This window comes from Lutzomyia longipalpis, chromosome 1, assembly GCF_024334085.1.
Source record: "Lutzomyia longipalpis isolate SR_M1_2022 chromosome 1, ASM2433408v1".
Taxonomy (NCBI): domain Eukaryota; kingdom Metazoa; phylum Arthropoda; class Insecta; order Diptera; family Psychodidae; genus Lutzomyia; species Lutzomyia longipalpis.
In genome coordinates, this window is record NC_074707.1 from 172,008 (window position 1) to 193,183 (window position 21,176).

The 21,176-nt window shown below is 36.1% G+C and overlaps 4 protein-coding genes across 21 annotated transcripts in view; 3 read left to right on the forward strand and 1 right to left on the reverse strand.

Moving 5' to 3' along the window:
• LOC129796870 (lysine-specific demethylase 3B) overlaps positions 1 to 7,779 on the forward strand; it is a 54,612-nt gene extending 46,833 nt beyond the window's left edge. For all 15 annotated transcript variants that reach the window (XM_055838996.1, XM_055839037.1, XM_055839013.1 and 12 more), the window contains 7 exons: positions 39 to 163; positions 275 to 373; positions 506 to 687; positions 946 to 1,170; positions 1,285 to 1,499; positions 1,571 to 1,701; positions 1,799 to 7,779. In XM_055838996.1, coding sequence (XP_055694971.1) covers positions 39 to 163; positions 275 to 373; positions 506 to 687; positions 946 to 1,170; positions 1,285 to 1,499; positions 1,571 to 1,701; positions 1,799 to 3,811 — 2,990 coding nt within the window. In that variant the 3' untranslated portion in view covers positions 3,812 to 7,779. The remainder of the gene's footprint in view (positions 1 to 38; positions 164 to 274; positions 374 to 505; positions 688 to 945; positions 1,171 to 1,284; positions 1,500 to 1,570; positions 1,702 to 1,798) is intronic.
• A 319-nt stretch (positions 7,780 to 8,098) lies between these two features.
• Positions 8,099 to 11,036, forward strand: LOC129796997 (mannosyl-oligosaccharide glucosidase). Its single transcript, XM_055839218.1, has 4 exons — positions 8,099 to 8,209; positions 8,281 to 8,502; positions 8,588 to 9,116; positions 9,189 to 11,036. Exons 1-4 carry the CDS (start codon positions 8,207 to 8,209, stop codon positions 10,955 to 10,957), a joined length of 2,523 nt encoding a protein of 840 aa, XP_055695193.1. The 5' UTR covers positions 8,099 to 8,206; the 3' UTR covers positions 10,958 to 11,036.
• A 266-nt stretch (positions 11,037 to 11,302) lies between these two features.
• Positions 11,303 to 16,765, forward strand: LOC129797102 (uncharacterized). 2 transcript variants are annotated; one of them, XM_055839420.1, is made up of 7 exons: positions 11,303 to 11,472; positions 12,365 to 12,484; positions 14,033 to 14,187; positions 14,288 to 14,502; positions 14,605 to 14,755; positions 15,140 to 15,346; positions 15,420 to 16,765. In XM_055839420.1, the coding sequence occupies exons 3-7, from the start codon at positions 14,117 to 14,119 to the stop codon at positions 15,661 to 15,663; spliced, it is 888 nt and encodes a 295-aa protein (XP_055695395.1). In that variant the 5' UTR covers positions 11,303 to 11,472; positions 12,365 to 12,484; positions 14,033 to 14,116; the 3' UTR covers positions 15,664 to 16,765. The 2 variants fall into 2 exon arrangements, with proteins under 2 accessions (XP_055695395.1, XP_055695403.1); XM_055839428.1 differs by having other exon boundaries at positions 11,336 to 11,394.
• Positions 16,693 to 21,128, reverse strand: LOC129797055 (ATP-dependent Clp protease ATP-binding subunit clpX-like, mitochondrial). 3 transcript variants are annotated; one of them, XM_055839324.1, is made up of 5 exons: positions 21,003 to 21,128; positions 20,288 to 20,602; positions 18,920 to 20,217; positions 17,488 to 17,709; positions 16,693 to 17,364 (listed from the first exon to the last, which is right to left on the reverse strand). In XM_055839324.1, the coding sequence occupies exons 2-5, from the start codon at positions 20,358 to 20,360 to the stop codon at positions 17,155 to 17,157; spliced, it is 1,803 nt and encodes a 600-aa protein (XP_055695299.1). In that variant the 5' UTR covers positions 20,361 to 20,602; positions 21,003 to 21,128; the 3' UTR covers positions 16,693 to 17,154. The 3 variants fall into 3 exon arrangements, with proteins under 3 accessions (XP_055695299.1, XP_055695293.1, XP_055695283.1); XM_055839318.1 differs by having other exon boundaries at positions 20,657 to 21,102; XM_055839308.1 differs by having other exon boundaries at positions 16,752 to 17,709; positions 21,003 to 21,104.
• Between the last annotated feature and the right edge of the window lie 48 nt (positions 21,129 to 21,176).

The following is a 21,176-nucleotide window of genomic DNA, read 5'->3' on the forward strand; positions in this document are numbered from 1 at the left end:
TAATTAATGGTGTTTGTATTATTTTTTTTAACTTTTAGTTAGTGGAAGTAAGATAAATCAACATCCGAAAAAGAGTGCTGTTATCAATCAAAACAACATCAATCGTGACAATGGACACAATTCCGATTCAAATCAAAAGGATGATAGTTCCAGTTCAGATCAGGTAACATTGAATTTTACTACATTTACATTGAATGTAATTTGAGTCACTAAATGCTGTTTTGCATAATAATGTTTTTTTTTGTTTGTGGTATGTCCTTTCCCTTTGCAATAGGAACGTCCTCCAAAGAGTCCTCCAAAGCGTAAACCCATTAAAGTGAAACGACGCAAGGGTGGTGCTAGGAAGCATGCGGATGAGAGTAAAAAGAAGAGGGTGAGTAATTAAAAGGAGACACACAGCATATGATTTTTTTTTCAACGAAATAATGTTAAAAATCCAGAGAAAATAAAAGAAAAAATAATTTTATTTCTATTTTTTCTTTATTATTTTTGTTCAATCGAGTAGCAGGCAAGTGAAAGCGATAAGGATAGTGAAAGTGATAAGGAAAGTATATCCGATAAGGATAGTGATAGTACGAGTGCGTCATTGGGGAAAAAGACAAATGGAAATGCAGCAGCAAATTCAGCAATTGCCAAGGAGCCACGAAAACGTGGAAGACGTCCAAAAAACGCAAAAGATGATACAAGGTAATGAAGATTTCTTTTTCTTTTTTTGTTTCATCGTACTTTCAAAGGACAACTGACATTTTGCAATTTTTATTTTCTTAATTTTGGAGTTTTACTTTTTTTTTGGTTTTTATTTTTTGTTTGGAACTATAAAAAATTAAGTTATTTTTTTGTTATAAAGTAAAGAAAAAGAAGAAACAAAATTTAAAAAAAAAAGAATAAAATTGAAATTAGCTTTAATGTTGGGGTCTGTGATCGATTAATTGAAACTTACAACAGTACTAAAAAAAAGCAAAAAGACGAGACGAATCCCCTGAGAGATCCATTCTGCAAGCCACCAATATCGCAGCTGAAGAAGACGGGGGAGTCATTTCTTCAAGATGGGCCGTGCTTCGAAGTGGCACCCAAATTGGCCAAATGCCGTGAATGTCGCTGGACACCAAATCAACGTTCCAAGAATACACCAAATATATTTTGTCGCTTCTATGCTTTCCGCCGCTTGAGGTTAGTTTATTTATTTAATAGTTTTCTCTTTTTTTTTTTCATTATATTAAATTTTTGTTGAATTTAAGACTAAATTAGATTTTATTTTTCATTACAAAAAAAAATAATGTGTAGATACACAAAGAATGGTCAGCTGGCAATTGCTGGCTTTTCGGATCCCTACAAAGATCCAAAGGATGATGATTTGAAGCTTTGGATTCCCGATGGGGATAGCCCACCCAGTGTGTTGGATTTGCAAGGAGCAAGATTCCTTCTTGCCTATGTTGCTGATCAATTTTGTGATTTAGTACAACAGGAGAGGGAAGCAATGGCTGAACACATGTCAGAAGGTAAATTGAAAGATATTTTTTTTTAAATGTTTTTTTTTTTAATTTTATATTAATTCTAATTTCATTTACAGATAAAACAATCGCATGGAAGCGAGTGGTCCAAGGTGTTAGGGAGATGTGCGATGTGTGCGAGACCACACTGTTCAATTTCCACTGGGCCTGCAGCAAGTGCGGTTTTGTGGTTTGCATTGATTGCTACAAGGTACGTTCAACAACAAATTCTTCATTCTTTCTTTTCATTGATTGACCTTTCATTGTATCTAATTGGGGATTTTTTTTATGTTATTCCGCGTAAGTAGGGCCGAAAGCATGGATCTGACAAGACATGGGGTGAAATTGGTGGAAAAGATCGTGATGAGTGCTCATGGTTGCTTTGCACCAATAAAGCAACACACGAACAGGAGAAGTTGATGCTGACACAGATAATTGCGGGTGATTCACTGCAAATTCTCACGCGTCAGATGCACGAGGCGAGATCACTGTGGAATATCCCATCCTTCTGTGGGTGTCCCCTTATGGTGGAGCAACATTCAAAGGCAACAAATGGTGTGTGCAAGGAGTACATTAGGCGTCTCCTGAAGAATGATCTCAATGGTGTGAAGAAGGAAATTAAGCAGGAAGGAAATTTTGGTGCAAATGGTGCAATAAAGCAAGAGGATAATTCATCGGCACTATCGTGGCTAGCGGAAGTTGCGCTGCAGAATGAAGTGAAGAAAAATGGGGCAAAAGAGGAAGTGGTGCGCGGTGGGGGTGAGAAGAGAGAAAATTCAAATGATTCCGATTCCGATGATCCATCACATTCAACACTCAGAGAACTCCTCATACGACCAGCAAGTAAACTCAATGGAAGTCGTACAAATTCCCCCGTTGGGAAGCCAACAACAAAAGATCCGGGAGCTTTGGCGGAAAATCACGATGCAACCATCACAACGGATGGACTCATTGCAGATGAGAAGGATCCATTGATGGAGCAATTTCAGAATTCCTACTACGTCTCTGGGAAGGATAGGAAAATGTTTAATAATGTTCCAATTAGAATTATGACGATGATTGAGTCGAAATCTCTGTATCCGGACATTGCACACGGATGGCTGTGTGATGGGAAACTTTTGAGACTTTTAGATCCAGCAGCTGCGAATAATATAAAGATTTTTCAAGAGCAATGGCGCCGTGGACAGCCAGTTCTTGTGTCGGATGTGGCAAAGAGATTAACGGCAGATTTGTGGCTTCCTGAATCATTTTCACGTGATTTTGGGGAGGATAAGAATGACCTTGTGAATTGTCTCAATGGGAAATTAGTGTCAAATCAGCAAATGCGAAAATTCTGGGATGGCTTTGAGTACATTAGTAAGCGCCTGAAGACGGATAAGGGGCAACCGATGTTGCTGAAATTAAAAGACTGGCCACCAGGGGAGGATTTTGCCGAGATGCTACCAAGTCGTTTTGCTGATCTCATGAAGGCACTACCACTGCCTGAGTACACACAACGCAATGGACGATTGAATTTGGCTGGGCATCTACCGGATTGTTTTGTACGTCCGGATTTGGGGCCAAAAATGTACAATGCCTATGGATCGGCACTCTATCCATCCAAGGGAACAACAAATCTCCATTTGGACATTTCAGATGCAGTGAATGTGATGATGTATGTTGGCATACCGAAGGATGCTGATGAGGAGGAGACAATAAAGGCGGCTTTTCGTGCTATTGACGAAGCAGGATGCGATATTTTGACGAAGCGTCGGGTGCGTGATAAGGGTGAACTTCCGGGGGCGCTTTGGCACATCTATGCCCCGCGAGATGCAGACAAAATACGGGATTTACTAAATAAGATTACATTGGAGAAGGGATACTGTCTTGAACCGCATCATGATCCCATTCACGATCAACAGTGGTACCTCGATGGACCACTACGGGAGCGTCTGTACAAGGAGTACGGCGTCGAAGGGTATCCCATTGCTCAATGTCTTGGGGATGCAATCTTCATTCCGGCTGGGGCACCGCATCAAGTGCGAAATTTGCACAATTGCATAAAGGTGGCGCAGGATTTTGTCTCACCGGAAAATGTGACAAAGTGCTTTGATCTCACGCAAGAATTTCGAAATCTCACTGATACACACTCCAATCATGAGGATAAGTTGCAAATTAAGAATATCATCTACCATGCTGTCAAAGATGCCATTGGATGTCTCTCCCATGCGCTAAATCAGCGCATTACGGAAAGTCAGATGTTTGACATCAAAAAGGAGGTGGTGCCCATTAAGAAGGAGATTAAGGAAGAGGAGGAGACTGAGGATCATCCGGCAAACTAAGAGGTCAACCAAAAGCAGCTGATAAAAAAAAGGTAAAAAAAAAGAAATTTGATGATTAAAACAATGTGAATCAATTCATAATGGATGCTTTGTGATATTAATTATTAAACAACAAAAACAACAACAAAAAAACTAAATAATGGTATAATTATTATAATATGAAATGAAGTCGTGACTACGTAATTTTACCGTGTATAAATATTATATTTAGAAATAACAAACATTAAAAAAAACAAATCTCTATTATAAAACCTACATAAGTTAGATTTTTCTCCTGTGAATTTTTTATGTTGTATGTGAGAAAAAAAAGAGAAGACTTCTCTCAAAATTTAGTTCTCAATGCAATATTTCTTTGCAATTCATTCATAAATTTATTTTAACGTAAAATGATGGAAATTGAGAATTTTTTTTAATGAACTCGAAGCCAAAAAAATCAAATCAATTTAATGATTTATAAAAAAAAACTTCCTGATTTTATTTTGGGAATAAGACTTAGAATTTTGCAAAAAAAAAAGAAAAGAAACGTCTGAGGGGAAATACAAACGAAAAGAACTACCTACTAGAGCTAAACACACAGAGCTGAAGTCACATAGCAAAGAAAACTTAAAGATGCATTTCTAATGATATGTATATGTATATAGAATACCTAATATATACAACATTACACATTAATGTACATAGAGAGAAAATAAAAAAAAAATCAAGAAATGATAGTAATCTGTATTAAATGTTTTGATAGTAAAGGAAAAAATAAATAAGTATATTGAACCTTTGGTATTTTTTTTTGCCAAAAGGTCTCAATAGCATTCAAACATTTATATACTAAAAGAAAAATAGCGAAGGTCCACCCAATACGGTAATAAAGTTAATGTCGGTGCAACAAATCAATTTTACTATAAAAAAAAATACAAGATTATAAGAATCTAAAATCTATCGATTAAATCAATGCCATTTCATTGTGCCCAACATAATGAAGAAGGTTGTAACTTTATACGCATATTTGCAACTCAACTATACCTACTCTGTATTAAAAGTTAAAAAAAAAAGAAAATTATGATGAAAAATTATAATCGACTTTAGCCTTATTACTTTTGGGTTTTAATCACACTCAAGATAACCAATAGAAAGAAAAACAACTTTCATCTCCTTGTCGACAAAAATAGAAAGTAAAATAAATTAAAAAAACAATAAATTAAATCATAAATCAATGCTCTGGTTGCCTTGCATTAATCATTTTTCTTTAATAAGGAAGGAAATTAATTAAAGAAAAAACCTACCGAATGAAGGGATGTTTTGAATTTTGGAAGATTAATTCAACAAACAAAAAAAAATGAAGAAAACACAAAAAATGATCTCATGCAACAAGATAATGTATAGAAATATTAGTCAACTAAAAGTTAATTTTATTTTTGTGAATTAGAAAGAAAGGGAAATAATGCTAATTTTTATTAGTTTGATAGCTGAAATGGAAATTTCTCATTCAATGAAAAAAGAAAAATGTAAATATAATATCAAAGCTCCATTAACAATAATTTTGGATTTTTCTTATAAATTTATAGATCACAAAAGACTGTTGAAGAATATTATTATTATTATTTTAATTAACCTAACGTAAAGGTTTTTTTTTCTCCAATATTTGCGCGTACAAGAGTTGTATAAGAAAGAAAATGAACAAACTTTTGATTTATTTTTCAATGATTGAGAAAAGAGAATTTCAAAAATAAACGATAATTCACTCGGAAATATCAAAAAAAAAAAATTCAAAACACTATAAGGAAAATATAATAGGGGAAGAGATTAAAAAAATGCAAAGAAGGGATAAACTTTGATAAATGAATTTAAGAAAAAAAAAACTTGTTCTGTGTGCTAAAACAACGATTTTGCGAGAGAAAGAGGAAATGTATGTTTAATGTGGAATTAACGATAAATATGAGTTTCACATTAAAAAAAAAAAAAACAAATACCCGCCGACCAGCTATAAATAATAATTTCTAATCAACATCTCTTAACGTGAATGTTTCTATTCATTATCACAATTTTCTTTAATATTTTTTTTCGTTTTCTTTTAATCATTTTTACAAAGTTGTTCTATTAAACTTTAAAATTCACAAAAGAGACACAAATTCTTAAAAATCAGAACTAAACTTATAACATTTCTCCTTCTTTATTAAATTGTGAAAATATTTCCCTTCCATATAAAGGTTGTCTTACTTTTCCTTTAAATCCCTTTATGTTTTTTTTTTTGTTCATATTCTCTTTTTTTTCATTACAATTTTCCTGAGTTTTCTGCAATTTAAATTTTCTGTTCAAATCTAATTTTGAAGAATTACAAAAAAACTACAAAATTTCCACAATATTTTGTTTCTTTTGAAAGTTTGAGCTCATAAAGTATTTAAAAATCGTTTTTTTTTTCATATATAAGTTCTCTGAAATTTTCTCTGCTAAGTCTCAGAATTATGCTTTAAAATACTTTTTTTTCATTCAAAAAATGTCTTCTTGCGTTTACGCGTGAGCTTTGTTAAATAGATAATAGAATTTGTTTTTTTTTAATTTTATTCTTTTTTTTAATCTATTGAAAGAGCTTTATTTAATCCATCTTCCATTTTCATAAAATGAAACAATACCTACGTGCAACTAACCAATATGAAGGTTTTATCACAAAATATGTGCCCATTCATTAAAAAAAATAAATTAATATTTTCTTGTTCTCCAGTTTTATTTTTTTAAGACTAACAATTTGATACAAGGAGTTGCAATAAATGGATTTCATTGTCAAACCATTTTAAAAAATTAAGAACGGAGCATTTTTTCTTGAAACGAAATTTCAAACTTTAGAATTGAAATTATAAAATATGAACTGAAAACGAAGTTTAAAAAAAAAAAGAAAAAAAATCCAATGAAATCGATTATTTTTCATGATAAAACAAAAAATAAAAATAAAACATCAACTATATAAATGAATACTGATAAATGAATCATAATGACTTACCTTTCTTGCATAAGAAAAAAAACTGTGAGAAAATGTATAGAATTGCAGGTGAATGTTACATGAAAAAAAAGAAAAGATGAGTAAGAGACTAATGGTAACTTTAAACAAAAAAAAAAACTCTTTGAATAATGTGAAGGAATTCCTTAACATGATAACAAATTCTCTGCAATGATCCTAATATTTATAACTAAAAAAACACTGAAGAAAATAAATTAAAAAATGAGATAATTAATATAAAATCTATAAAAACGATGAAATCATAGTTTCTCATGTAAATAGAAAGAAAACAAGAATAATGAAAATTTGATGGTGAATCGTCACAAGTGCGTGCTTGAATAAAAAGAAAACTAATAAATTATAGCCGATGTCGTGGGAAAAGCATAATTAAAAAAAAACAGAACTGTAAGAATTTAAAAAGAATATTATTTAGAGACGTAAGATAATTCCAAAAAAAAAATGATGATTTTTCCTTCTACCAAAACTGTTGAGAGTCCAAGAGATTAAAAATCAAATTTTCATTCATATTTCTTTCTGTATATGTAGAGAAAAGTCGTGAAGAAGTAAAAAGAAAAAATATTTCAGAACATTTTCTTTACCTAATAATTTCCTTAAAGAAAAAGTCCTGAAAATGGAAAATACATAAATATATCAACACAAGGAGAGATCAAACATTATTAGACGCGCGTGTATGATTTTATCATCTTAGTAATGTATGTTGGAGCCTTACATTAGAGACAGTTTTTTTTTTAAATTAATTCCTTTTGCCAGGTAAAGAACAACAACAAAAAAAGAATAATAGAAAAGAATTCTGTTTGTGAGGAAGATTAGAACGAAAAAATGTGTGTGAGAGAAAAAGAGAAATAAAATGTGGTGTGCATTGATTGACTAAAATTGGCTTCATTACGAATATTCATTTTTGTACTGTGTATAATGTAATAAGGATATACTTGAATTAAATATAAGAAAAATGTTTATATTACTGCTTTTCTTTTATTTTTCTTTACACCTTGAAAAACCCTCAAAGCCCTTAAAGGGATGCCAAATTGATCCTGTGATCCCTCTTCTCTCTCTAAATTTCTCTCTCTCTCTCTCTCTCCCATAAAGGTGCTGAAGACACTGAGAACTGCAGCTCAATTGAGAGAGATCGAAGAGATCAGTTGGGCTGATAAATATTCTCTTTAATTTATTCTTTACAATAATTCAATGTGATAAAAACCGTTAAATTTGAATATTTACACAGGTGCACTTTGGTAGGGTGCCCCACATAGAGCTGCACGATCTAGGGAGAAAATTTGCAAACAATTCTTTTGTGAGGCACCCTAATGAAGTTGCCGGAAAAAATTACGTGTCCAGAAAATTAGGGAAGAACAAAAAAAAAATAAACAACCCGAATTTCCCGCATTTGCATGGTAAGAAAAACTTCCTTTTCCCAGGTAAATTGTTCCACAGAGTGTTATAGATGCTCTAAAATTCCTTGTAGGCTCGGCAGCGAAAGGCATCGAGTCAGTCACATCCAAACAAGACTGGAGGAGACTCGTCGAATGTGAGGAATGGGAATAGCAGCAGCAGCGGAGCGAGTGCTGCTCAAATTCCAAAGCCCAATCAAGCGAAAAAGCGTGTCCTCCTGTCGCGCTGGAGGATAATCTTTGGATGCTGCTGCTTGGGAATTGCGTGCTACTTTGGCTACTTAGGCTACCTGGAGGTAACATTACTCCTTATTTTCGTAAATTCCCTTTGTTCTGTTTCATTTTTTATCTCTTTTTTCTTCATTAATCTTTGTTTTTTAGACTCGGGTGAATACACCCTTCGATGACCACAAGATTGTTCAGAGATCTGGACTGAATGACCCTGAACGCTATTGGGGTTCATACCGTCCAGGCACGTACTTTGGCATGAAGACGCGTGATCCCCATTCGCTCGTAATGGGTCTAATGTGGTACTCCCCCGCAAGATTGGGCCCCGGAGGTGATGGTATTCGGCACTGGTGTGAGCTCAATGATCGTATGGACAAATATGGGTGGATTCAGCACGATGGCCGTACGTTTGGTGTGCAGGAAATACATGATGGTCCACTGAAGCTGGAGACGTCCTTTGTTAAGTTCCCCGGTGGGCAATTTGGGGGCGATTGGACGGCTCGTGTCACGGTGAGCAGTGAAATGGCCCACAGTGAGGAAGAAATGTCAATTATTTGGTATACGGCGCTCGATGAGAAGACTGGAGGGTGGATTAGTCCCACCTTTTCGGACATGGTGTCGGGAATTCGCGGTGAAACTCCCGGACTTGGGGATTTCTCACTCTCTCTCTACAGTATGAATGGTAAGATAAATGCTCTCCCTTTCTTTTCCTCTCAATCTTTAGGATTCTAACTAAAATTGAAATCCTCTCCAGGAACTGTTCTTGATGAATCATACGTAAGCACCGTTGCTACGAGCCTTCAGTATCTCCGTGAAACAATAACATCCAACTTGCGAATATCCCAGAATACACATCTCAAGAGGAAGTTCATCAGTCTTGCTGGAGAAATGCTCCGGACAAATACAGGATCAGTGGTTGAACCGAATTTTATTGCTCATCAGCTCACTGTGAAACTTCCCTTTACGCTTGACATTGCGTACCATTCGGAAGGATCTCCCGGGCCTAATGTCTCCTCAGAAGGTGGTCCTCCCATTGGGGAAGCATACCTGGGGAGTCTCAATGCAAAACGACGGGAATTCAGTGAGAGATTCGAGAGTACATTCCATCTCAAGGAAAAAGGGTATTCCATGAAGGAGATTCACTTTGCTGAGGCTGCCCTGAGTAATATGCTGGGAGGAATTGGTTACTTCTACGGAGCTTCACGTGTACAGAGTGTCCATACGAAAGAACCCGTTCCCTACTGGAAAGCTCCTCTCTACACGGCTGTTCCGTCGCGATCCTTCTTCCCACGTGGCTTTCTCTGGGATGAGGGCTTCCACGGGTTACTCATCTCAACGTGGGACGTTGATATTTCCATCGATATTGTAGCACACTGGTTTGCCCTCATGAATGTCGAAGGATGGATTCCACGGGAACAAATTTTGGGTGTTGAAGCTCTCGCCAAGGTGCCCGAGGAGTTTGTTACACAACGGAATACCGATGCTAATCCACCGACAATTCTCATTGTCCTAAATCGGATTCTCACACGATACGGAGATGTACTTAAAGCAAAGGGTAGGCTGGCCACTCTTGATCGTCTCTTCCCACGTCTTCAGGCATGGTTCACGTGGTTCAACACAACACAGCGTGGAGATTCCCCAGGGACATACCGATGGCGCGGAAGAGCAGAGAATTCCGTAAGAGAACTCAATCCAAAAACCCTCACAAGTGGACTTGATGACTACCCACGGGCATCACATCCCAATGATAAGGAGCGTCACGTGGATCTACGGTGCTGGATTGCATTTGCTGCCAAAGTTCTCGGTGATTTGGCCAGATTGCTGGGCAGGGATGATTCAAAGTATCTCGAGACGTACTACTATCTCTCTGACAATTCCCTCCTGAATGAATATCATCTCTCTCCCTATACGGAAACATACTCCGACTGGGGATTGCATACGGACTCTGTGGTACTCAAGAGGCCTCAACTGAAGCCACCTGGCGCCCAAGTAAAACCCCAGCATCCCCCACAGACACAAGAGATGGTGAGAGTGACACTAAAACCTCCGGAACTTCGGTACATTGACTCAACATTCGGCTATGTGAGTCTCTTCCCGCTTCTTCTGGAAATTCTCACAGCTGACTCACCCTATTTGGGAAAGATGCTACGTGATATACGAGATCCAAATGGAATTTGGACAGACTACGGCTTGAGGAGTCTCTCAAAGACATCCCCGTTGTACATGAAGAGAAACACCGAGCATGATCCACCCTATTGGCGTGGACAGATTTGGATTAATATCAATTACCTAGCCCTGAAGGCACTGCATCACTACGGAAGTCAACCAGGTGCATACAGTGAGCTAGCACGGAGTATCTACTTGGAGTTGAGGCACAATGTTGTTAGTAATGTCATTCGGCAGTACCAACGATCTGGGTATCTCTGGGAGCAGTACAATGATAAAACGGGCGAAGGATCCGGATGTTATCCTTTCACCGGATGGACTGCTCTCACCGTTCTCATCATGGCAGAGCAATACTAAAAGTAAAATGTTGTGGGAGGAGAGAGCATTCAAAGGAACTTAAAGTGATCAAGAAGGAATAATAGCGTTCAATTCCGAAGTTTTTCTTTTTTTTTCATTCTTTGATTTTTCCGTTTTTCAAGGCTGTCCGTGTTCGTCAGAAAAAAAATGATTTTTTCTTTCGCGTGGAAAGTAGAACAAAATTGCAAAAAAAATCTATATTTTCCTTTTTGAAAAGCTACGGGAACAATTTTGAGATGATGGAGAAATTGGAAAATGCGATTAGAAAATTCCATGAAAAGGAGGAAAATCAAAAAAGCCGCCAAAAATTTCCACCAGACACGTCTTACGACAATCCACCACCAATATTACAAAATAACAAGACAAAGTTTTTATGGGGTAAAGTAAGTTATTTTGTGTTTGGTTTTTTTCTCCTCCTAATTTTTTGGCAGTTTTGTGTGAGTTTTCTGGAGAAGAATTTGCAAAAAATGCTCATTTCCACATTTAATTGTGTCCCAATAAGTGTTTTTAGTGAGGTAAAGAATGTCTGTCTACGTCTTAATTGCGTGTAATTGTGATGTGGGGCAAAATCAAGCGATGTCGCAACTTTTCCTTCTTGCGCTGTGCGACGGGCAAGGGAAATCAGATGGTGCGCTGAAAGCGAATTTCCTCGATGAACGCCAATTACGTGGAATTTGTGCCTGTCTCCAGCTGCACACGAACCACACACCGTGGTTTGCCTCGTGGGCATGATTGTCGTGCCTCCAAAAAGCGAATTCATGTGGGGAATTTTATTTTTTAATCGTCACCGCCGCCGCAAAAATTATTCGCTAAATTGCAGACGGCGCAAAAGCAAAAAAAAAAATGATGGGAAAGTGAAAAGATTTAATTTGAAGCGCAAATTGAGATAAAAATGTGTGTGATTAGAAAGAGATTATCGGAGGGAATCTCTCACGATCACTTACACAAAAAAAATTAAATGGCATCAACGTCACAAGTCAGCTGATCGCATCAGGGGTTTATTTTTGCAGTACACATTATACTTTTCTTGCACATAAACATTCCGGGAACTCTAAAAAGCTCTGCTGGTGGGAGGTTGACCTTGGGTGACAACATCCCACTACCCGCGACATAATATACAACAATCTCACAGCCCGCGGACCAATTAATTTATCCCCCTTGATGGTGGTGGAGCTATTTGACCCCCCGCGAAAAATTTCCTATCTCTTCAAAAGGGGAAAAAAATCAATGTCATCGCCGTGATGACCTCGAAATCAGCAAAAGGTCACAAGATTTTGCTCTCACACAGCGCATTTTTACAGAGAAGGAAGTGTGGCGACTCGGCTTGTGATTGTCATTATTTGAAGAAAACACTGGCTTAATGAGCGATGCCTCTTCCATATCTCACTCTGCTCTTGTTCTCTCCAGATATTTTCGCATCATCAGGAGATGAATTAACATGGGGCTTGCTGCACACAATTTTCTATTTCGTATCATCTTTGGCTACAGCTAGAGATTCCAGTTGAAGCACATAAAATAATAAACCAGGTAATGATCAACAATATTTTTTTATAAGACTGATTTTTAGTTGATTCTTTTGCATTTTAATTTTGCAAAGAATACCTACATCTCGTTTTTCCTAAATTCAAGAGGTTCATTAAGACATTTTATTGCCTGTAAAACGCTTTAAATTCAAAGAGAAAAAAGATTATTTTATCTAGAAATTAAAAAAAATAGGTATTTACATTAAGACAAGAAGTTTTTTGGTTGTTTTTATCTTTATGGCTCTTTGTCATAATGACTATTATACCTACAGTAAACAGAAAATAGAAGCTACAACCTATAATGTTTTCTTTTAGTCTGGTGATACAAAAATCTAAAAATTCCCAACATTTCTTTGAATTTAAGACAATTTTTATGTAGATATTGATACCTAAACAACTATATTGAAACTGAATTATTGAACTATATTGAACTATTTCAACTATATTGAAATCTTTCACGTTGTTTTCTTATGTTAGCATTTCTTACCTTCACAAATTGGAGGAATTTTTCTTCCTTCATCTACTCCAATCATCTATCTCTCTTTTTTATTTATTTTTTTTCTAAATTTAACCCACGTCACTGTTTATCTCTCAAACAATTTGCATATCTTTTGTTTTAACGCCTACTTCACACCTTTTTATAAAATTCCTATCAAACAGTCATTTAAAGCTAATTAGTTTCAACACAAAATTTATATGAATTTACCTAAACAGATTAAATTGAAAATATTTAATGAAATTCCTTAAGCTTCTTGGTTTTGAAATTTTTTTTATTACTTATTAATTTATTCGATATATCATGATCTTTTGGATATTCTAATTTATTTATTTAAAATCTTATTTATTTTTCAAATAACTTCTTTGACGTAAATAATAAAAAGCAATAAAAAGTTTACAGAAAGACATTAAGATTTTTTTAAACATTATAAATTACTTAAATAATTAAAAAAGATCTTTAAAACTTCTTGTTCTTTTATGTTTATTGCTAAGAATTTAACCAGTTACTTACGTATGTCGTAAAGGAGTTTAATTAACCTAATTAAGAACGCTGGGGAGATTAAAAATTTATATTTGCTAATGAAAAAAAAATTTAGTTGTTATTGAAGTTGGAAAATAAGATGATTTTCTCATGTGATCAATTTATCTAGTCTGGGGTAGACTAATACATTTTCGTGGAAAATTCTCGTAAATATGCCTTTGTTGTTATCCATTGATTACAATATTCTTTTAAATTATTTTATGAGTTTATTGCAATATTTAGATTTTAAAATAAATCAACAATCTCTTGCTGCAATATAAGCTTCAGTTGAAACATTAAAGCAGCTAGTTTTCAAATTACTTTGTATGCAATTGAAATAAATTTATAATATTTAGCTCAAGAACATTAAAAATATTTTGCAAGTTGTCGCTGAATTTTTAATTTGAAATTGAGCTGTTTTGCAAATGTAAAAGGTAAACAATTAAAATGTATATGAGGAAGGTGCAATACGACGACGACGACTCTCAAATAACTTGCTTTATAATGTGCTAACAAGACTGTTTTTTTTTGTAGATTTTCACACCGATAGACCATCACAAAACAGCTAAAATAAAAAAAAATTTTTTGGTAAAATAAATTGAACACCAAAAGACACAAATGGACAATCAAGAGAGTATTTCATCAGCACGTAGTCTACCCCAGTGGATGCGTACAAGAATGGATAATAGGTGAGAAATTGAGAGTTCATTTGCTATATCAGTTTGATAAGGTGGCGCGTGGTACACAGAAAGGGAAAAAAATATTATTTTTTGTTGCTTTTTTTTGTAGAATTGACGCAACGGATATTCCATTCTCACCACCAACTCACGATGAATCATTCTTCTACGTTCGCTATCCGGCAGCAGAGAAGAAGCGTCAAGGGGAATTGAGTCAGCAATTGAAGACAGCCCTTGAGGATGCCGGTGGAATGAGTAGTGTGACGCGTACACAGGATTTTTCCAAGCATACAGATCAGTGCAAGATGTTCCTCGATGGGGCTAATCGTAACTATTTTTGTTCTTGAGTATTTGGTTGAAGCTCCTGTGTGGAGAGCTTCTTCATTATTTCTTTCTCACTCACCATTTGTGTTGTTATCCAACACACAGAGAGTGCCAAGTCCATGGGGACACAGCTGAGACCACATGGTACTGATGATGGTTTCAAGGGTGCCGGGGCGGCATGTGGAAGCTCCATTGTCCGTATGGCCCAGACAATGGTTAAAACAAGACCATTCACACGTGGATTCACCGTTGCAAAGTAAATTTAAAAAAAAATTCTCCTGCACAAACCCTTTGCTGTTTGTTTGTCTTTCTGTCTCCCTTTACCAACCAAATCCCCTCGTGTTATTTATTAATGAAAAAAAAAAAGAATTTATTAATTTTTTAGCTAAAATTTGTTCAAATTAATCTTTTAAAAATCTAAAAAAAAAAAAAGAAAAATCACAAGAGAAATATTTTCTTCTACAAAGTGCATGTTGTTATGTGCAATTTGTCTCTTGTTGTTATCCGCAATCTCTGTTATCAGTGTCTCTTGTTGATAAATAAACATGTGATCATTTCTCGTATAGGCACGGGGGGTTGCGGAGAGAGAAATGGAAGTTGAGAAAAAAATATTCTTTTTTTTTAATACTTTCTCGTGTAGTTTCGAAGAAGCATCTCCAGACGCAGATTTTCCCGCGATTAATCCCGAAGAGGATTTTGCAATTGCCAATTCCATACAAAATAAAATGAGACGTGGCTCAAAGTCACTTCCCGCCTCACCAATGGGATCACCCAAGACAGCACGGAAAATGAATCAGAATCCCTACTTTACGACAAATCAAACAACACTCATGATTGGAGATCAAAAGTACGTTACAAAATGCCTTTCCTTCGTTCTTTAATTTTAAACTACATTTTTTATTGTTTCTTTTCTTTCGCAGGAAGTGGAATTTGTCAGATTTCCTGGGTTTGCAGCGGAAGACGGCGCTCTCAACGCAATCAGTGGTGTCACAAATTGATGAGAATGCTGAGGAAGCATTGGAGATGGACAGTAAATTCACAAATCTGGATCAAGATAGACTAGATGGAAATAATCAGGGCAAGAACACAGAGCCACCGACAGTATTGAAGGCAAAACCATCTGAATTGCGTGAAATGAATTTTTGGTCACCGACCTCAATGTAGACATTAACACACAAAAAGAACAGAAAAAAAGAAAATTCTCTTCTAACTCTCTTTCTTGTCAGACACGACGATGTATGTACTTTTTTTTAGACCTCTAGAAAGAAGATTTCTCTAATTGTCCTTCAATATTGGAAAATCTAACTCTTCCTTCTGTTTTTTTTTTAGATTGAATTTATTAGCTTTGTAAAATTTTTCATTCCCTACTAAGTAGAAAAGAAAAAGTCAATAAAATATTGGTTTTCACGTGAGAAATGTACGATTTTGCAATAAGATTTAATACTTTCTTTGAATAAAGACTTCTTTTTTTTTATTTTGAGTTAATTTTGTAATTAAATTGAATTTACTTTTCCTTCCATATGGTTGAAAGTTCTTAATTTGTACTATTTTATTTTCTGATAATGCAGAATATTTAGGAAATTCAATGTTGAATTAGATGCAAAAAGAATTTAAATATGTTATGGAGATTGAGTAAAAGTTAAAAGTTTTTGGAGAATGAATTGCACGAATTATTTTTTTTTATAAATTACTTTTAGTGCAGAAGAATATTCGATTTTTTATTTTTCTCTAAAATAAAAACTTTTTAAAAAGAATGATCTTTTGTTGTAAAAAAAAAATTAGGCAAAGCATTTTGCCTTATTTTCTGCTAAATTTAAAACTCAAAATTAAAGCGAAAGATTGTTTTAGCAATCGAACATTTCGCACTTGAAAACCTCAACTTATATAGACGTAAGGTAATAAATTCTTCCAATGTAAATTTTTCCTTTTTTTTGTTGAATATATTTCTTGTTTTGTATACGAATCTATATTTTTTTTTATTATCAACAACATGAAAGATAAGGCAAAGGTGTACGTACGTATTCTGGGCGAGGAAGTGTGAGACAAAGATATTTTTATCACACAGAAATCTCCCAAAAAAAAATTCTCAATAAACTTAGGAAAAAAGACAGCAGAGCGTGAAGAACAACAAAATTGTTTTGATGATAGAGCAGAAAAGAAGAAAGGTATATGAAGAACGATTAATTAAAACGCTTTTGTATTCATTTTTCTTCTATTTTTTTTCATTTGAAATTTAATAAAAATAAATCCTGTGAAAATCAACACATTTTATTTGTTTTCTTTTTGTCCTAAATCGCACCGGAAGCGATATTAATTGTTTTGAATTAACTCGTGGTACGATCTTTATAATAAAATTATTTTTCATCATCATTTTAAATATTCTCAATTCTCATCCCATTTTATCTACATATTTTTTTGCCATTTTACAGTTTTTTTTCATCATTTTTTATGCTTTCATAGACACCCCTAAATGTTTTTGTTTTATGCTTGAGAAATTGGAGGAGAAGGAAATAATATAGTATATAGTTCATTCACGGCGCCAAAGGGTTTTGTGTGGATATTATGTATAATATGGTAGGTAATTCTCTCAATATTATTAATAATTCTCTTACATCTCTTTATGGCCTCTCATGTTGAGCGCTCTGTGGCTGTTTGCTATTGCTGGACACGCACCTTTGTACTCTCCTCCTCTTCTGGGTTTGTCGTTGGGCTCAGGGATGTATCCTTTGATGCATTCGTACGCACTGGATCCTTATTGCGGATGTAGTGTGGCGTCGTCTGTTCCCTCACGCAATTCTCATCAATTAGGACTTCCTTGACATCTGATGCAGGCACCTCAAACATCGGGTCAAGCAGCAGATTCTCCTGTATAGCAGCAACGCGGGAAGAAAGAAAGCAAAACACACATACAAAAATCACCGTGAGATAAGGCCTTGTCACTCGACCAGAGTAATTGAAAAAAAAAAAAGAAAAGTGATGCAATATCACCATTATTGCCCGCAGTCCGCGTGCCCCCGTTTGTCGCTCCATCGCTTGCTGTGCAATGGCCTGGAGGGCGTCATTGGTGAAGGACAATTCCACCTGATCCATTCCCAAAAGTGCTCTGTACTGCGGCACAAGGGCATTGCGGGGCTCCGTCAGTATTCTCACCAACATATTCACATCGAGACTGTGGAATGGGACCAGCACTGGGAAGCGTCCGACAAATTCCTTCAGGCGTGCAAGAGTATGGTAGACAATACCAGTTTAAAAAAAAAAACAAATTAATCCAAGTCATGGTTTATGCAGTACTCGAATAATGAAGACATTAAAAAAAGAAATAATTAACCCTCAAGTGTCCGCGAAAAAATTGCTTTTTGAATGACCTTTTTTTTCTTATGGAATTGACCCTCATTTCATGTCTTTAAATTAATTTATATTTAGGTACTGCTAAAATCAAAAGAATTACCCTTGAATTGATAATTACTAGAAATTTTGATAGATTTCTTTTTTTTTTAGCAAATGCGAATAGTTAAAAATGATTAAATAATTTATTGGAGGTTCAATAAATAAAAAGAAGAATTGGTTAATTTTCTTCCACCTATTAGAGCTTCAAAGCAAGGTTTTTTTTTTTGATTAAATAAAATCTTTGAATTCAATATTAGATACATAAAATTAGAATGAGGAAATACAAAACTTATTTCGTCAAAGAAAAATAGTTTTTTTTCCCAGAGGCCTGACATAGATTCAATTTCCCATGAAAATCACAGATTTATGGATTTTCGATGGCAAAGACAGTTAAAAAATTCGATTAATGAAATAAAAGTAATTTTAAAAATATCAAAGAATTTTATGGCCATGGAGAGGTGAGTTTTCAAATCATTTATTAACGAATAATTAACGAAAATATTAGGCTAAAGGTCAACTAAAAAAAAGCATTAAAAACTACATAAATTTTTAATGTTTCACACTGAGAAAAAAACTTTATATGGAAAGAAATAAACTTTTATAATATTTCCTATTATAAAATATTCAGTGATATTTTTTTTTAATTTGCATTCATAGCTCTGCTTTTGTGCTTCCTAAAAGCTTTCTTAGAATATTCAAGACTCAATAAAGAGAGATCAATGATAAACTAAACTTACACAAAAGGAGCGAATGATGAGTAATTTGTGAGCATTTTTAACAATTTTAATCTTCATTTTGGTGGCAATTTTTAGTCATGTTCAACTGACTTATGATTTTTCTCTCCGGTGTGGACAGGTCATTAAGAAAAAGACATTTATTTTTACCCAAAAGGCAAATTTGACGTACATTGTTTTTGTTCTCATCGTACCACACTTGAGGGTTAATGGAACGGAAATGACGTGTAAGACGAGTCAGCAAATTATTGCAAAAACAAGGGAAAAGAATAAAAAAAATGGGCGTGTCAATTACTTACAGGAATCATCCCGAATTCCACTAAATCCTTTGCCTGGACCTTCCTTAAGCATGCATCACGTTCTGCTTGATCATTGTCCATAGGTGATGCCACAGCTTGTGCCGCTCGACGTCCCTCCGATGACGCAGCTGGCATCCCAAAGCCCAGATATTTTTCATTGAGGCGCCGTGCGATGAGACGATCGAGTCCCGTATAGGCACCAGAAGCCACAAAAAGGATATTCGTTGTATCCACCTGTACTGTTTCCCCACGAAGTTTTCGCGGTGAATTCCTTTCAGGGACATTCACAATGGTCCCCTCGAGCATCTTCAGCATACCCTGTTGTACACCTTCGCCACCCACATCGCGAAGCTGATGAATTCCCGGCACAGCACCGATTTTGTCCACCTCATCGAGGAAGACAATTCCCGTTTGGGCACGTTCAACGCTATAATTGGCATCCTGGAGCAATTTTGCAATGACACTCTCAATGTCCTCGCCCACATAGCCAGCCTGTGTTAGTGTGGTGCAATCGCAGATGGCAAAGGGAACATCGAGGCATTTTGCAATAGTCTGCGCGAGTAGCGTCTTCCCCGAGCCCGTGGGTCCCAGCATGAGGATATTGCTCTTCTCCAGCTTCAGTTCGTACGTTTGCTTATCCAGCAGTACGGATCCTGTTGTATTTGCCCCCATTGGACTCTGCTGTGTTGGCGGAGAGCGTGGCATTTCCGACGGTGAACTACTCATCATGGTGTGTCCAATGCCAGAGATGTGCAAAAGGTCATTGCGTGCCAAATTCTCATTCTGAGACGTTGTATTGCTGTTGGACACTGAAGCTGGGATATTGTGGTAGATGCGCTTGTAGTGATTGTACACAGCCACAGAGAGAACCTTCTTTGCTAAATCCTGCCCAACAACATGACGATCGAGGTACTCCATGATCTTCTTAGGGGGTGGCGGTGGCCGACGATGATTCTTTACCTCCTCCTTCACCGTCTTCTTGGAATCCACCTCACTGAGGACCACAAAGAAATGGTGGCACTTTTCGCACTTAACAAATCGCGTGGATGTGACAAATGTCTCAACGTGGGAACAGGGATCTCCACACTTTGGGCATGAGAGCACATTCTTCTTCGACGGAGGCTCCTTGCCACCACCACTTCCTGCAGCACTACTACCACCATTGCCAGTTGGTGGCGTTGGACCGCTGCCACCGTCTTTTGCGGACTTACATGTGGGGGCACACAGGTGAAATTTTCTGTTTTGTTCTACCAAAAGGTGACTATTGGTATTTACAGCTGCTGCCAAGCACAGTAAACCTAATCAAGAAACAAACAATCAGATAAACTTTCCTCACAGATCAACAGAAAAATCCCTTTTTTTACTCACTTGTTCTCCCCTTGATGTTCTGACTATTGACAGCAATCCGCCCCAAATTGAGGCTGCTCCGTACGCTTCGCATTCTCACTGTGCTCTGATTCCTACAATACTAGCTTAGCGCCTGTTGAAACGTACCCACAGCACCTCACAGACAACCCAAAAAATCCTCAAGGCAACTCGCGCGAAAGTGTCCGGGGGGAGAGAACAGAGTGGTGTGTGCACGTCACTCTTCTTTGCCTATTGTTATTTAATTCCACGCCGAATTAATTTTCCATCCACGAATCAAATTATCAATTCCGATTGCGTCAGGTTACACAGATTTGGCTGAAAAGAAAAATAAAATTATATATATATTTTTATTGTGTCTCTCTCACACACTCGGGGGGCCTCTTTCGCGCACACACTGGGGCTGCCGTGGGACAAGGTGGGTGAGCGAGCGCTCCTAGCACAGCGCGAGTTCCCAATTCCCCCAAAGATCATTGCAAACCACTTTTGCAAACTCCCCCAGCTGTGTTCACGGCGCGCAAACTTGAAAACTCTTTTCCCAGATGCGTAGAATAGCCTCACAAATTCGTCTCAAGGTCCAAAATATATCAATTTTTTCTTTATTTTTTTCATGAGTCTGCCAATTTCGCACGGATTCACGGGCCTAGTGGTCATTGGCCCCAGTTTTCGTATGAACCACAGAGGGGTTAAATGATAATTTCAAAGATGAGACACTCACACGTATCAGCTGAGAAGCAATTTTCACAGAATAATTTTGTACTGAGAATTGAAAAATCCGCAATTAAAATGAATTGCGACTGCAGATTTAGACCCCTATAAAGTTGTTTTTATTTTGATTGACAGTGCTTATGGATATTCTTACGACATATCCTAAGATTTTCCTAACTATGTT